Genomic DNA, 16761 nt, shown 5'->3' with positions numbered 1-16761 from the left:
CAAGGAAGTTTAAATACAGTGTGAATCTCATTATTCGAAAATGTATGCACTCACTACTGTAAGTTGCCCTGGATAAGAGTGTCTGCTAAATTACTAAAATGTAAAAGTACATTCCCCTACTACTGCAGTTTCGATTTGAGATAACATGTTTCATATGACAGGAGAGAATGTTACCTTTTATTTTAGGGTCTTTTCATACATATCTGATTTACTGTTTAGAAATGAAAGCACTTTATATATCTTTATAGACAAATTCACTTAATGTATTAAAGTAATCAAAAGTTGAGTATTTAGTCCCATATTCCTAGCATGCAATGACTACATCAAGCTTGTGACTTTACAAACTCGTTGGATGCATTTGCAGATTGTTTTGGATGTATTTTGGGTTATGTTTTGCCCCATAGGAACGGAATGGTGATGGCTGGAGTCATTTTCTTTCTAAGTGGGTAGATAAGATGTTTCTGAACACTTCTAAATCAATCCTGATATTTACCATGATTAAGAAAAATCATGAATAATGATGAGTGAGAAAGTTACAGAGGCTACAACAAAGCATGCTAACCTCTCACCATTACCAATGATGGGGGAGATAAAACATTTTTGGGAGGTATATGATCTTCGTCCCGCTAACTTTCTCACTCAGGCCTTCCGAGTGGCGCAGTGGTCTAAGGCACTGATTCGTAGTGCTTGAGGTGTCACAGCCCCGGGTTTGATCCCAGGCTGTGTTTACAGCCGGCCGTGACTGGGAGACCCATGCTGCGGCGCACAATTGGCCCAGCGTCGCTCGGGTTAGGGGAGGGTTTGGCCGGCCGGGATTTCCTCGTCTCATCACTCTCTAGCGACTCCTTGTGGCGGGCCGGGCGCCTGCAAGCTGACTTCGATCGCCAGGTGAACAGTGTTTCCTCCAACACATTGGTGCGGCTGGCTTCTGGGTTAAGCAAACAGTGTGTCAAGAAGCAGTGCGGTGTGGCAGGGTCGTGTTTTGGAGGACGCATGGCTCTCGACCTTCGCCTGTTGTGGAGTTGCAGCAATGGGACAAGACTGTAACTACCAATTTGATATCATGAGAATGGGTTTTGAGCCCAAACGGTTCAGTTTAGTATTTTTTTGTTGCCTGTTTTGCATTTTATTTTGGCATTCATTGATGGCTCATATCAGCTTGCAAATAATGTAAAAATAAATAATAATAGACTTAATAAAGCCGCATACAAACACGGTCTCTTTCTTGAGTAAGGCAGCTCCAAAATGTAGGTGTTTCAGCCCAGCTCAATGCTTTCTGTGGTGGTGGGGAAGTCAGCGAAAATACAGAGCGTAGGGGTTGGTAATCTTCTCTAGTTGCGGCGTGATTAGCTCAGTGTTCTGTCACTCATGAGGACACTACTTCACCGGAGAATCTACAGGTAGAGCTAGGCAGTTCAAGCCCCCTTGGGTGCTGCCATAGATTTACATTAGAAGTCCCTGTCCAAGAAGGCTTAAGGCCATTGGCCAGAGATTAAATGACGTCAAATCACATTATATCTACCATAGCTTTGATTGTACTGATCATGTCAACATCATACTTTCACAATCTTACCTAGCTAGCTAGACAACCAGTCATCATCATGAATCACATTGACAATTTACAGGCAAATCCTTTTCAATACTTGTCATATGAAGAGAAATTATAGATAAATCGTGTCGGTGCTCATTGGCCATAAACATTACACAACAAGTAGGAAATCGGAAATTCAACAATGAGTGGTTTGGAAGGAATCGGTGGCTAACTGCAAGCGTTGCAAAACAATCACTATTTTGCTTCCCCTGCCAGCTATTTGGTGGAGAGGATGTGTGGTCCAAGTCTGGGTTTGAGGATTTAAAACATCTCTCTGAAAGGGTCTATTTTCCAAGCTTAAAATGATAAACATTCACATTGGTCATGCTGTCAGTCCAGCATGACTTATGCCGCGTTCAAAACAACTGGAAACTTGGAAATCTCATACTCCATTGCTTCACTCTGAAAAAAAAACAAGCTCTGACTGGGAAAACACATTTTGAACGGTCATCCAACTCTGAATTCCATGTAGGGAACTCGGGCCTCTTTGTAGAGCTCCGACCTGAAACATCACTGATATCATGATTCAACCTTTTTTTCCAGAGTTCTCAGTTGTCTTGAAAGCACCATAAATCCAGAAAATGCCAGACTGTGACAAAGTTTGATAACAAAGTTTGCCCACAAGAAGGACAGCCGCACCATGTTCAAGTGAGCACAGCACAACAACGGTGAGTCCAAAAATGTCTTGTATGCTGCTGCATAAATGATGTAAAATGCCAGGGAGATATGTATACTGTAGATAAGAAAGTAATACTCATGACCAATGATGTTACATGCTGACCAGGCCGGACACGTCGCATGCGTGAGCGTCGCAAAATAAATGTAGAAATCCAAGTTCATCAATTATTGCACCCACACTGCTCGCACACACCAATGAGCGTCTGCGATGCCAAGGGCTAAAATAGAACTCCTTTCTATTTCTGACGCAGATCGCGCTGAAAGTCCTGCCTCTCCCATCTATTCATTGGTTTATAGAAGCAGGTACCCACGTGCCATTTCCTCATTGGTTATACCCACGTGTGTGATTGAAAGACTAAATGTCAGCCGGTTTGGGTTGCGTGTAAGTGTATGTTGTGTAGTAAGCTGTGAGTAGCGCATGTGCCTCAGCCTAATAATTTGGTCCCTTTTCCCCTCATAATTTAGCCTACTGTTCTGATTTGGTGATGCACCTGTAGCCTATAGCCGGTTTTACAGAAATGTCACCATCAAATATGGTAAGAGCTTTCTTTGTGTGCTTATATGCCCCCGTTATTTATCCTACGTTCTTAGGGTGCACAGGGAGAATGCTGTAAGACCGGCCCATGTTCTGAATTCTGTCGCGAAATGTGCTGAACAAATAGTTATGTCGACTACTCGCTCATTAATGTCTTCATCGAAATGACGGCTTGCCTCTTATCCGGTCATCGTGCCCTTATGCCATAGTTTGTACATCTCAATTGTTTTATTGCTTATATAGGTCTATCTCATTAGTATCTTATTCATCATTTTAGGCCATGTTGGAATTATTTCATTGTTTTGCTTACTTTGTGTATTATAATTATCTCATGTGCTTTTCTTAAGGAGGAGGGGATACTATATAATGTTGTTGGATCTGTAACCATGTTTGCCAGTGACAGTCTCTTCCCATTCAAATATCGTTTTTTTCAACAAAAAGTTCAGTAATATACCCATGTAATTCCAGTTGATTTTGCGAGGGTTGTTTTGTTTGCGCAATGTGCTGTCATTGCGTCAGTATATTGTCTATAAATGTGGATCCTCATGATTGTATTTTCCTTCCTTTTCAAACCACATAGGCCTATTCAAATAATACAATGTTGTGTAGTGGCTTTGTTGGCATGCATCTAAAAAAAAAAAGAAGGTTGAATTTGCCCCAAGATTTACATACTAAAATCACCACTGGGTAGCATCCACATTCATGTAGATGTGTTCACAAACATCTATTCTTACTAGCAATCAAAATGACACAATACATTATTCTCCATTCACTTCCTATTGGACCAAACAATGCGAAACACAACCAAACAAGCTGTAAATGCATTCAACCAGTTTATAGCGTTACAAGCTTGATACAGACATTGTGTGCAAGGTACATGTGACCAAATACTAAACCTTTGACTACTTTAAATACACTATAAGTGAAATGTGTCCAAATATATATGACATCTTCAAATAGTGGACTAAATATATTAAGTGCTTTAATTTCTAAACTGTAAATCAGATATGTATGAAGGGGACATTCTGTACTGTTGCCTCATATGAAACATTTGATTTCAAATCCAAAATGCTGGAGTATAGAGCCATATGTAATATTTTAGCATCACTCTCTAAATACATATGGAGGGGAGTGTATAGAAAATCTACTTTGGGTGTGTACATGTGTGTTTACTGTCCAATGTGGCCTATGTACACGTACCTTGAGGTTTAGCCTCCATACAGTGCCTTGCGAAAGTATTCGGCCCCCTTGAACTTTGCGACCTTTTGCCACATTTCAGGCTTCAAACATAAAGATATAAAACTGTATTTTTTTGTGAAGAATCAACAACAAGTGGGACACAATCATGAAGTGGAACGACATTTATTGGATATTTCAAACTTTTTTAACAAGTCAAAAACTGAAAAATTGGGCGTGCAAAATTATTCAGCCCCCTTAAGTTAATACTTTGTAGCGCCACCTTTTGCTGCGATTACAGCTGTAAGTCGCTTGGGGTATGTCTCTATCAGTTTTGCACATCGAGAGACTGACATTTTTTCCCATTCCTCCTTGCAAAACAGCTCGAGCTCAGTGAGGTTGGATGGAGAGCATTTGTGAACAGCAGTTTTCAGTTCTTTCCACAGATTCTCGATTGGATTCAGGTCTGAACTTTGACTTGGCCATTCTAACACCTGGATATGTTTATTTTTGAACCATTCCATTGTAGATTTTGCTTTATGTTTTGGATCATTGTCTTGTTGGAAGACAAATCTCTGTCCCAGTCTCAGGTCTTTTGCAGACTCCATCAGGTTTTCTTCCAGAATGGTCCTGTATTTGGCTCCATCCATCTTCCCATCAATTTTAACCATCTTCCCTGTCCCTGCTGAAGAAAAGCAGGCCCAAACCATGATGCTGCCGCCACCATGTTTGACAGTGGGGCTGGTGTGTTCAGGGTGATGAGCTGTGTTGCTTTTACGCCAAACATAACGTTTTGCATTGTTGCCAAAAAGTTCAATTTTGGTTTCATCTGACCAGAGCACCTTCTTCCACATGTTTGGTGTGTCTCCAAGGTGGCTTGTGGCAAACTTTAAACGACACTTTTTATGGATATCTTTAAGAAATGGCTTTCTTCTTGCCACTCTTCCATAAAGGCCAGATTTGTGCAATATATGACTGATTGTTGTCCTATGGACAGAGTCTCCCACCTCAGCTGTAGATCTCTGCAGTTCATCCAGAGTGATCATGGGCCTCTTGGCTGCATCTCTGATCAGTCTTCTCCTTGTATGAGCTGAAAGTTTAGACGGACGGCCAGGTCTTGGTAGATTTGCAGTGGTCTGATACTCCTTCCATTTCAATATTATCGCTTGCGCAGTGCTCCTTGGGATGTTTAAAGCTTGGGAAATCTTTTTGTATCCAAATCCGGCTTTAAACTTCTTCACAACAGTATCTCGGACCTGCCTGGTGTGTTCCTTGTTCTTCATGATGCTCTCTGCGCTTTTAACGGACCTCTGAGACTATCACAGTGCAGGTGCATTTATACGGAGACTTGATTACACACAGGTGGATTGTATTTATCATCATTAGTCATTTAGGTCAACATTGGATCATTCAGAGATCCTCACTGAACTTCTGGAGAGAGTTTGCTGCACTGAAAGTAAAGGGGCTGAATAATTTTGCACGCCCAATTTTTCAGTTTTTGATTTGTTAAAAAAGTTTGAAATATCCAATAAATGTCGTTCCACTTCATGATTGTGTCCCACTTGTTGTTGATTCTTCACAAAAAAATACAGTTTTATATCTTTATGTTTGAAGCCTGAAATGTGGCAAAAGGTCGCAAAGTTCAAGGGGGCCGAATACTTTCGCAAGGCACTGTATGCAACATCATGACCTGCACACTCCTACTAAGTAAACATGCAACACTTTGGCCATACGTTGCAAGTACATTGTGCCATTGGTCGCATATACACTGTCTGTTGTGAAAGCTCTTGAAAACGAACCTTCACAGCGAATGGCTGTGTTTCCCTCCAGATGTTTTCGACACACACAGCAGAATCTCTTTTTCTGCCCTGCTGGACCAAAGCAATGGGCCACAGGGATCTGGAGTTCACAAATGGACAAAAAAGGAATATGCACACTTCTACGAAGTAAACATGCAACACTTTGGCCATACGTTGCAAGTACATTGTGCTATTGGTGGCATATACACGGTCTGTTGTAAAAGTTCTTGAAACCATGCCGAAGGATTGTCGGGCTAGCATGCACTAACCACAATCACAAGCAGCGATAGAGCAGTTTAACTTTGTGCTGTCACTCACCTGCACCAGCGTCGGGGCCATACATGAACACGCAGTCCTCACAGTCTTCAGGCACTTCTCATGGCACATAAAGTTACATACTAGGGGTGGGAGGAGACACCAGAGTCAGTCAACTAGTCAATTCATCCTTGGAGCATCAGTAACAAGGCTATCTTGTAACAAGTCCCATTCATTTCTTGTAATGAGATTTTGGTGTTACACTGTCTATAAACTACCTTTGTATTGGCTAATGTCTTGTAAATGCTTTAGTAATGCCTTCACCCAATAATGCATTATAATATTTGCTAAGCATTCGTAATAATCTTTATAGATTGGCAATTCTACGGTAACCAAGTGACACTGAGACACTGATGTTTTACTTTAAATTGTATGCCAAACAAAAACCAATAATTGCTCAATTAAAAAAAATAAGTAAATGTGTTTTTGTATAGTGTTCTATGAAAATGGTTAAAAGTGGTCCTTGTGTATAGAGTTGTATTCTTTGTTTAACTTTTCAATCATTGTTGTTGTTTTTAAGTTTAAATCTGATTCTCGGTGTCACCCAGATGCACACAGTTGTGGCAGTCATGATGCAATAGAATAGACCTACTCTAGAAAGTGCTACTGAAACTGGTTCCTGACAAGGTTACGGCTCAGGGTCTATATGTTGAAATGAGCAGTGGTTCGTCACAACCCACTGGGCACACACTGCTTGAGCCAGGCCATAAGCAGCCCTATAGACCTACTGAGATATTATGGGCTTCTGCTAGATGGCACAGTAACAAGTGTTCTAATAAGACAAGATGTCTAACAACAAGAGTGCATGATCGCATCCACATTCACGGAGGTGACATACAGTCTATGCTTCACATTTGACACATTAGCAAATAGGCTGTCACAGCATATAAGAAGGCACATAAATCTATAATCTAGCACCACTGTAGCATTATAAACATTTCTTATGCCATGTCTAGGGTGTTTAGTTTTTTGTTGTTGCTCTCGAGCATCCAGTCCCCTGTTGCCATGCCGACCAGTTAAAGTGTATCATGATTTGACTGCAGCTAATTGCGCACCAGAGACTTTGCATTTCCCCTCGTTCGCTCTGCCTGGTAACACTGGGTGCCGTCCATCAGTCTTATGCTGTTATGCAGTGCTGCTGTGCTGTCCCCATGCTTCAGTGTAAGGCTAGGCATTGCTTTATTTCCTATATGTTTTTACACATGTTCATGGGAGGTACATTTTCAGATGGAGTAAAGGAGAGGGACTTTACTGAATTTACATTAATCTATAGCATCCTAATGTCAGTCTGTGCATGATAATGGCATTGGTCTACAGGCTGCAGTTTAACATTTTTACACACACAAATGTATTGGACACAACGACAAGGCCTCTTTCACACACACATACACAATGTTACTACACACATACAGCTCTTCCTCTCGCCTACGACACGCACACAAACTGCCATCTGGGTAAGTACTGCTCTAGGAACATGCCATACTGTACACGGCGACAATATTTAGACAAGTTTAGAACCTATACGCATTACGTCAACCAAAATTCTTCAGTTTGAGAATTCAACAATTCAAGGAAAATTCCCCAACGTCAAGCACATTTTACATTTCAGTTGAGCCGTTTCAACTCAACTGGTCTGGTCAAGTGAAGAAACAAAAACAAATGTCACGTCTCATGTAAACCAACCTACCTTCACAAATGAATCCGATAAGACCCCATATGAAATCACTGCAGTTGTGGCAGAACGTTGGCTTGGTGAGAGTCACTTTCCTAAAACAATGTCCGGGTGCACTGACATGGTACCTTGAGCGAGACCCAGGGGATTGTTGTGCCTTTTTCCTCCCGGACAGGGGGCTTGCGCTTTCCATGATGGAATTCTCATTCTTCGTTCGAGTGCTGTTTGCCATCGTATCTGTGCACCACAAGAGTCGCGTATAATGTAAACGTAGCTAGGGTGTTTGAGTGAAAATATGTTTCCGCTGCCAAGCGGCAAAATCAGCGAGCTCCAGCTACGTTATGCCCAACCGCCGTGTCATTACACTTTGGAGCCAGTGGTGCCAGCTGCTGCTGGAGCTATAGCGGTCATGAAGTTAGCTAACAACAATAGACATGGCAGTTAGCTACCAGCATTGCAAAAAAAACACAAAAAAACATAAGTCTTGAATGATCCAGAAATATGGTTAATTGACAAAACACTCAGTCTTGTGGCTCGTCACCAGGAAACATGAAAAAGAAGCTTACTGGCTAACTTAACGTTGGCAAAACGCGAAATTTACTCGCAAAAAAATTAAAGGCAAGCAAGTTCAAAGAAAATCCATCAAAGCAACAAGTGACAATCTAACCACTTAACGACTTAAATTGCTAACTAAATTGGTTGTTTTTATCCTGCTCCGTTTTTCTTTTGCAGCTTTTACACATCAGCTGCTAGCTACTTCCGCCCGCAGTTTTCATAGTTGTGCAGCGGTTTTCATCCGCCCTGACATGGTTGGCCCTCACAGCGCCTAGACATGAGTGAGTGACCAGCATCACAGAATTTCAAAGCAAATGAAGCACAGCACAAACAGATAAGTCCTTGCGGGACTCCAGCAGCCATCTCGACCATAACGCGCAACGACCCTATTGCCCTAACAACTCAATGTGCAGTTCTCTAGATTATAATTATTTTTTATTTTTTTACAATGCAACAAACTCTTGGTTTTTATTCACTAGCCTACTTGTATTTCCCATAATCTTTTTGCATGCGGCATTTCACCTACCACCGGTCACCAGTATTGTAATGACCTGACTAGATTAAAAAGGAACAATTGTCCAGACAGAGGATTGAGTTTACGAATTTACGGTGTATTAACCCAACTTCACACAGGCTACTGTTTGGCCGTAGCCCACGCCAAATAAATGAAGGATAACCAATAAAACAACCATGACCTTCCCTCGTGAAGGCCCGCCATAGTAGAGAGAACAATAGCTAAACCTGGTCTTAACTTCCAATGCTCCACCACCCTGCCCGAACCCCTCCACGCCACCCCGCCAACCACCAGGATGCCCGGCATCAGAACATTCCAGGCATTCCCATGATTGGAAAGATAGCAGGTTGATTGGCATGTCGGACCCCGCGAACACTGGGTAATGGTAAGTACAAAACAACCAACTAATATCATAACACATAACACACAGCTGTCAGTGCGGGTTGTTATAGTATTATACTTCTCCGTGGTCAAACGAATTGGTGGAAACCTGACAATACTTTTAACCTATCAACTCAAAAGTAAAGTGATAAACCCCAATGGGCCTCTTTCTGCCTTTCTTATCGTCCCTGGCATTCAATTCATCAGTCAACCAACTCTTGGATATAGGCCGGTTAATATTTATTTTTTAAATCTTTATTTAACTAGACAGTTTAACAGTTAAGAACAAATTCTTATTTTCAATAACGGCCTATGAACAGTGGATGAACTGTCTTGTTCAGGGGCAGAACGACAGATTTTACCTTGTCAGCTCGGGGATTCGATCGGGGATTCGACCTTTCGGTTACAAGTCCAACGCTCTAACCACTAGGCTACCTGCTGCCACCTAGTGGTATTTATGTGAAAATACATGTGACAACTCACATTACATGAACACAGTGAAATGTATTAACCTTGGCCTGAAACTTATGTCACAGTGGATAGCTAAGAGCATGCAGATCAAGAAGTAGAAATCCAGGGCCCAGATTTTCAAAACATTTAATGCAGATCAAAATGATCATGTGTTAGATTCTGCTCCTTTAGATGTAGTCCCTCATTTTTGGATGTTTTTAGAGAACTGAATCAAATATCTTAATATATAACATATGCTACAACAAATACACTTTTATATGATCCCATGACCTAAAGTGAAGGGTAACACAATTGAATGAGGGCTCAGGAGTACGACTAAGCCGTTCTGCCAGTCACATTCTGTTAAAGGACTCCAAAGCACACACATCCCTGGGTCGCTCCTCTTTTCAGTTTGTTGCAGCTAGCGACTGGAACGAGCTGCAACAAACACTCAAACTGGACAGTTTTATCTCAATCTCTTCATTCAAAGACTCAATCATGGACACTCTTACTGACAGTTGTGGCTGCTTTGTGTGATGTACTGTTTTGTCGTCTCTACCTTCTTGACCTTTGTGCTGTTGACTTTGCCCAATAATGTGTGTACCATGTCTTTGTGCTGCTACTATATTTATATTGTATTTATTTTTTAAATCCCAGGCCCCCATCCCCATAGGCCTTTTGGTAGGCCGTCATTGTAAATAAGAATTTGTTCTTAACTGGCTTTGCCCAGTTAAATAAAGGCTAAATAAAATAAAAGACAACACAGTCATTTTAATCTGGATTAAATGGGCCCTGGTGACCAGCTTTGAGAGGAATATGAAAACATGTGTATTCTATTGTAGGCCTACCTGTACTAAACTAAACTATAAACATGTAAAGTGTTGGTCCCATGTTTCATGAGCTGAAATAAAACATCCCAGAAATGTTCTATATACGCACAAAATGTATTTACATCCCTGTTAGTGAGCATTTCTCCTTTGCAAAAATAATCCATCCACTTGACAGGTGTGGCATTTCAAGAAGCTGATTAAACAGCATGATCATTACACAGGTGCTCCTTGTGCTGCGGACAATAAAAGGCCACTCTGAAATGTGCAGTTTTAATCACACAACACATTGCCACAGATGTCTCATGTTGAGGGAGCATGCAATTGGCATGTTGACTGCAGGAATGTCCACCAAAGCAGTTGCCAGAGAATGTTTATTTCTCTACCATAAACTGCCTACGTTGTTTTAGAGAATTTGGCAGTACATCCAACCAGCCTCACAACCACAGACCACGTGTAACCACACCAGTCCAGGACCTCCACATCCGGCTTCACCTGTGGAATTGTCTGAGACCAGCCACCCGGACAGCTGACGAAACTGAGATGTATTTCTGTCTGTAATAAAGCCATTCTGTGGGGAAAAACACATGGGTGGCTCAGGCCCACGCATGACTGCGCCCCTGCCCAGTCGTGAAATCCATAGAGTAGCGCCTAATGAATTTATTTCCTTATATGAACTGTAATTCAGTAAAATAATTGAAATTGTTGCAGGTTTTTGTCCAGTATACATACGGTTATACCAAACTGAGAAAATAGGTGAGGCACAGACCCAACAGGTCTCGACCAATGATTTATACTGTATACACAGTGCATTTGGAAAGTATTCAGACCACTTCCATCCACATTGTTACATTACAGCCGTATTCTAAAATTGATTAAAATATCCCCCCCATCTACACACAATACCCCATAACGATGAAGCAAAAACAGGTTGACATTTTTGCATTAAAAAAAAATAAAAAAAAACATAAATACCTTAATTACGTAAGTATTCAGTCCCTTTGCTATAAAAGGCCAAATTTAGCTCAGGTGCATCCTGTTTCCATTGATCATCCTTTATGTTTCTACAACTTAGGACTCCACCTGTGGTAAATTTAATTGATCGGACGTTATTTGGAAAGGCACACACGTGTCTATATAAAGTCCCACAGTTGACAGTGCATGTCAGAGCAGAAACCAAGCCATGAGGTCGAAGGAATTGTTTGTAGAGCGCAGACAGGATTTTGTCGAGGAACAGATCTAGGGAAGGGTACCCAAACAATTTCTGTAGTATTTAAGGTCCCCAACAAGTGGCCTCAATCGTTCTTAAATGGAAGAAGCTTGGAACCACCAAGACTCTCCGTAGAGCTGTCAGCCAGGAACATTATTGCAATCAGGGGAGAAGGGCCTTGTTCAGGGAGGTGACCAAGAACCTGATGGTCACCAACAGAGCTTCTCTGTGGAGATGGGAAAATCGTCAATAAGGACAACCATCTCTGCAGCACTACACCAATCAGGCCTTTATGGTATAGTGGCCAGACGGAAGCCACTCCTCAGTAAAAGGCATGAACAGCCCGTTTGAGGTTTGCCAAAAGGCACCTAAAGGCCTCTGAACATGAAACAAGATTCTCTGGTCTGACAAAACCAAGATTGAACTCCTTGCCCTGAATGCCAAGTGTCACGTCTGGAGGAAACCTGGCACCCTACAGTGAAGCATGGTGGCAGGATCATGCTGTGGGGATGTTTTTCAGCAGCAGGGACTGGGAAACTAGTCAAGATCAAAGGAAAAATGAATAGAGCAAAGTACAGAGATAACCTTGATAATCTGTTTGAGCGCTCAAGACCTGACTGGGGACAAAAGGTCACCTTCCAACAGAACAAACCGAAGCACACAGACAAGACAGGAGTGGCTTTGGGACAAGTAAACATCCTTGAGTGGCCCAACTAGAGCCCAAGCTCCCCATCCAATCTGACAGAGCATGGGAGAAACTCCCCAAACACAGCTGTGCCAAGCTTGTAGCGTCATAATCTATGCTCAAGGCTGTAATCATTGCCAAAGGTGCGTCAAAGTACTCAGTCAAGGGTCTGAATAAGTCAATGTTTCTGAAAGACATCTAAACCCGTTTCTGCTTTGGAGTATTGTGCATTTTTTTCAATTCTAGAACAAGGCTGTAAAGCAAGATGTAAATACAGTCAAGGGGTCTGAATACTTGTGCACATACCATTTGACCTCTAATCACATTTTTTAGTGATCAAAGCATGGACTTGTGCTTAAAGGTAATAATTGAACACCTTATTTGGATCCATTGTGCTATATCTTGCAGTTAACTTAATGCAGTCACGTTTAAATTATCCATTGAACAAGCTTATTTTACCTTAAACTCCCCCACAAAATTAAATGTTAATGAAATTAACCATCTCCATTAAAATACTCATTGCTTCAATTTTATCCCATGTTTTTTTTTTATTCAACTACGCAAGTCAGTCAAAAACTCATTCTTAATTACAGTGACGGCCTACCTGGGAACAATGAGTTAACTGCCTTGTTCAGGAGCATAAGGACCGATTTTTACCTTGTCAGCTCAGGGGTTCGATCTAGCAACCTTATGGTTACTGGCCCAATGCTCTAACCACTAGGCTACCTGCCACCCAGTTTACATTATCCATTTCACACAAGAAATAAGTTTCTCTACTTTTTTTATTGCAAGTGAACCAAACAAAGGTACAGCTGAAGATTGCCGAGACAGGAAATGTGAAGAAAGTCAGATGTTTTATAAAGAAAAAAACTATTTAAGCCAACTCCTCTTCGCCCTCCTCCTCTTCAAACTCTCCCTCCTCCTCTGCAGTGGCATCTTGGTACTGCTGGTACTCAGACACCAGATCATTCATGTTGCTCTCTGCCTCGGTGAACTCCATCTCATCCATGCCCTCTCCGGTGTACCAATGGAGGAAAGCTTTACGGCGGAACATAGCTGTGAACTGCTCAGAGATGCGCTTGAACAGCTCCTGGATGGCAGTGCTGTTGCCGATGAAGGTGGCGGCCATCTTGAGGCCACGGGGAGGAATGTCACAGACTGCAGTCTTGACGTTGTTTGGGATCCATTCAACGAAGTAGCTGCTGTTCTTGTTCTGTACGTTCAGCATCTGCTCGTCCACCTCTTTCATGGACATGCGCCCGCGGAAGACTGCGGCCACGGTGAGATAGCGTCCGTGGCGGGGATCACAGGCTGCCATCATGTTCTTAGAGTCAAACATCTGCTGAGTGAGCTCTGGAACCGTCAGGGCTCTGTACTGCTGGCTTCCCCTGCTGGTAAGAGGTGCAAAGCCAGGCATGAAGAAGTGGAGACGGGGGAAAGGCACCATGTTGACTGCCAGTTTGCGCAGGTCGGCATTGAGCTGGCCAGGGAAGCGGAGACAGGTGGTGACCCCACTCATGGTGGCAGACACCAGGTGGTTGAGGTCTCCGTAGGTGGGTGTGGTGAGTTTAAGGGTACGGAAGCAGATGTCATAGAGAGCCTCATTGTCGATGCAGTAGGTCTCGTCTGTGTTCTCTACCAGCTGGTGGACTGAGAGGGTGGCGTTGTAGGGTTCCACCACAGTGTCTGACACTTTAGGGGAGGGCACCACACTGAAAGTGTTCATGATGCGGTCAGGATATTCTTCACGGATCTTGCTGATAAGCAGGGTGCCCATGCCAGAGCCAGTTCCACCTCCCAGGGAGTGGGTGAGCTGGAAGCCCTGGAGGCAGTCACAGCTCTCAGCTTCCTTCCTCACTACATCCAAGACGGAGTCAACTAGCTCTGCACCCTCGGTGTAGTGGCCCTTGGCCCAGTTGTTACCAGCGCCACTCTGACCTGGAATGGACAAAAGTAGGACATCAATGCAAAGATAATGAGATGTTATGGAAAAACTGGGCCCTGGTGATTGATTGTGCAAACACTAAAGTCAGGGATGACAAAGCAAATTAAACAACATGGAAACCCTTTGTTTTACGTAACCAATGCCAACAGTTTGTCTCTGGTGACTGTAGTCAGGTAATTAAGGTGTACTGTAGTAACATGCAACAAATCCAGGCACAGACAACTTAATATAGTCAAACTGCCAAAGACAGTTTCTTACCAAAGACAAAGTTGTCAGGCCTGAAGATCTGACCAAATGGTCCAGATCTCACAGAGTCCATGGTCCCAGGCTCCAAGTCCACAAGTACTGCACGGGGTACATACTTTCCACCTGAAATAACACAAGAGCACTTCAAATAAATTAACATCCTTTCAAAACCCATTCTACCACACTTACAATAGTAACTAGGACATCAATTTTGTGTAGCCAGAGCTGGACAAAGGCCAGATTAAAAGACCAAATGTCAAACATGACCTCACAACCTAACTCACCTGAAGCTTCATTGTAGTATACATTAATCCTTTCCAACTGAAGATCACTGTCCCCATGGTAACTTCCAGTGGGGTCAATGCCATGCTCGTCACTGATCACCTCCCAGAACTAAAGACAAAGATTACATTTTGATAAGTCTGAAAATGTATTATAAATGTATAGACAACTCAGTTAAGATGTTTACAATCGAATTAAATAAAAAACCAACAAGACATTTGAATTAAAAGAGTAATCGGCTTTTTTGCGTCATTCAAGTGCTACATCTAAAAACAAAATGGTTTCCAAAGTTGGCACCATTTTAAAATAGTATCATTTTTGCGTTGTCCTTGGTTAAAATGGGCAAATAACAGGGGAAATTGTGCTCGATGTATTAGGACAGACAAATATGCATATGTAAACTGAAACATAAGACTATAATAGTTGCAGTGAGCAGGTTTTGGCGCACCCGGCTGAACAAGACAACCAGCCATATTACAACTGCGCGCGCTGAATCAACGCGGGGCGGCCAACACCCTTGAATTAGACTAATTGCGTCGATCTGAAGGTTTGCCCTGTTAAAAACAAGTTGATGCCTCTTCAAAATCATTGAACTTGGTTGGAACAAACGGGAAGGAAAATAATCAAGGGGATGTGATATATTCCGCCAAACAAATATTGAACCAACTAAGAACGGGGCCACATTGTTTTCAATCCAATACATAACATTTTACAATTCCCCTAAAAAGTTATTCTCGGGCACAATTTGAAATATAATTAAATACAATATAGCGTGGTCATATAGCGTGGTTTATTTTTAAACAAATCATACTTCTAAACCTAATCAAAAGTCAATGATTTAAAAGCCTAAAGTGTACCAACCTTAGCGCCAATTTGATTACCGCACTGCCCAGCTTGTAAATGAACAATCTCCCTCATTTTGTTAGTAGAGTAAACTTAGTCTAGTTTCAATGAGTTCCTTATTTGAGCGGCTACAATCGTCAAACTGTTGCTCCAAAGTAAATTTGTCAAGTCATGCTCCAAAATCGCGTCAATTTATAGCAATCCTATTGGTTCATTTGGTCTCAGTACCCGCATTGTAAGCGACGTGATTGGTGTAATTCTGATCAGAAACGCTACGATATCACGTGTCGTAATAGGATGAATAATATAGGACCATAAAGAATGAAGTGGGAATAAAAACACTGGCTACAGTAGCCTACATCTCGGCCTCCAGATTGTAAATCGAATTAGGTTGAGCATGTTATCAAAAGTCTAGCATGTCATCTCGACAGAATTCATGTTGAATTTTTGCATCACGAAACATATCTCCACTAATAAGGGAGAAATAATCAGTAGCCATATTTATATAATTTCACCTTTGATTTGGTCCATTTTCGTGGGGGCATAACGCAGGGAACGAGTTAAGGTTATTTTATATTTTTGGACTCTTGCTGAAGTCTTTACATGCAATCTTCAAGACAGTCTTCTAATTTATAAGAGTTATAAATCACTTGTCATTGTTCACGTTAAAAGGTTCCACATCATGTCAGTTATTTTTTAAAGTCTGCAACATTAACCTAACCATTGTCATGTTGAAATCTCAGATAGACCAACTTGAATAACACTTTTATTTGTCTCATGAAATCCTCCCTTCTCTCTACCTTGATTATGAGATACATACAGTACCAGTGAAAATATTGGACACCTACTCATTCAAAGGTTTTTCTTTATTTGTACTATTTTCTACATAGAACAATAGTGACATCAAAACTATGAAAACTAAGACATCAAAACTATGAAATAACACATACAAAAATGTTAAATAAAATATATTTTATATTCATGAAAGTTGCCACTCTTTGCCTTGACAGCTTTGCACACTCCTGGCATTCTCTCAACCAGCTTCGCCTGGAATGCT

At 41.8% G+C, this 16761-nt stretch overlaps 2 protein-coding genes across 2 annotated transcripts in view; both read right to left on the bottom strand.

Moving 5' to 3' along the window:
- The window catches only part of LOC112256151 (diacylglycerol kinase theta), a 29608-nt gene extending 20957 nt beyond the window's left edge, over positions 1–8651 (bottom strand). The window contains exons 1-3 of the mRNA XM_024429172.2: positions 7782–8651; positions 6098–6177; positions 5780–5879 (exon numbers count right to left, since the gene is read on the bottom strand). Of these exons, the coding sequence (XP_024284940.1) occupies positions 5780–5879; positions 6098–6177; positions 7782–7998 (397 nt within the window). The 5' untranslated portion in view covers positions 7999–8651. The remainder of the gene's footprint in view (positions 1–5779; positions 5880–6097; positions 6178–7781) is intronic.
- Positions 8652–13152: 4501 nt separating this feature from the next.
- LOC112256152 (tubulin beta-4B chain) lies at positions 13153–15879 on the bottom strand. The gene is made up of 4 exons (XM_024429173.2): positions 15723–15879; positions 14864–14972; positions 14592–14702; positions 13153–14326 (listed from the first exon to the last, which is right to left on the bottom strand). The coding sequence occupies exons 1-4, from the start codon at positions 15777–15779 to the stop codon at positions 13263–13265; spliced, it is 1341 nt and encodes a 446-aa protein (XP_024284941.1). The 5' UTR covers positions 15780–15879; the 3' UTR covers positions 13153–13262.
- Positions 15880–16761: the final 882 nt, after the last annotated feature.

This window comes from Oncorhynchus tshawytscha, linkage group LG08 (genome assembly GCF_018296145.1).
Source record: "Oncorhynchus tshawytscha isolate Ot180627B linkage group LG08, Otsh_v2.0, whole genome shotgun sequence".
Taxonomy (NCBI): domain Eukaryota; kingdom Metazoa; phylum Chordata; class Actinopteri; order Salmoniformes; family Salmonidae; genus Oncorhynchus; species Oncorhynchus tshawytscha.
This window is presented reverse-complemented; position numbering and strand designations above follow the sequence as displayed.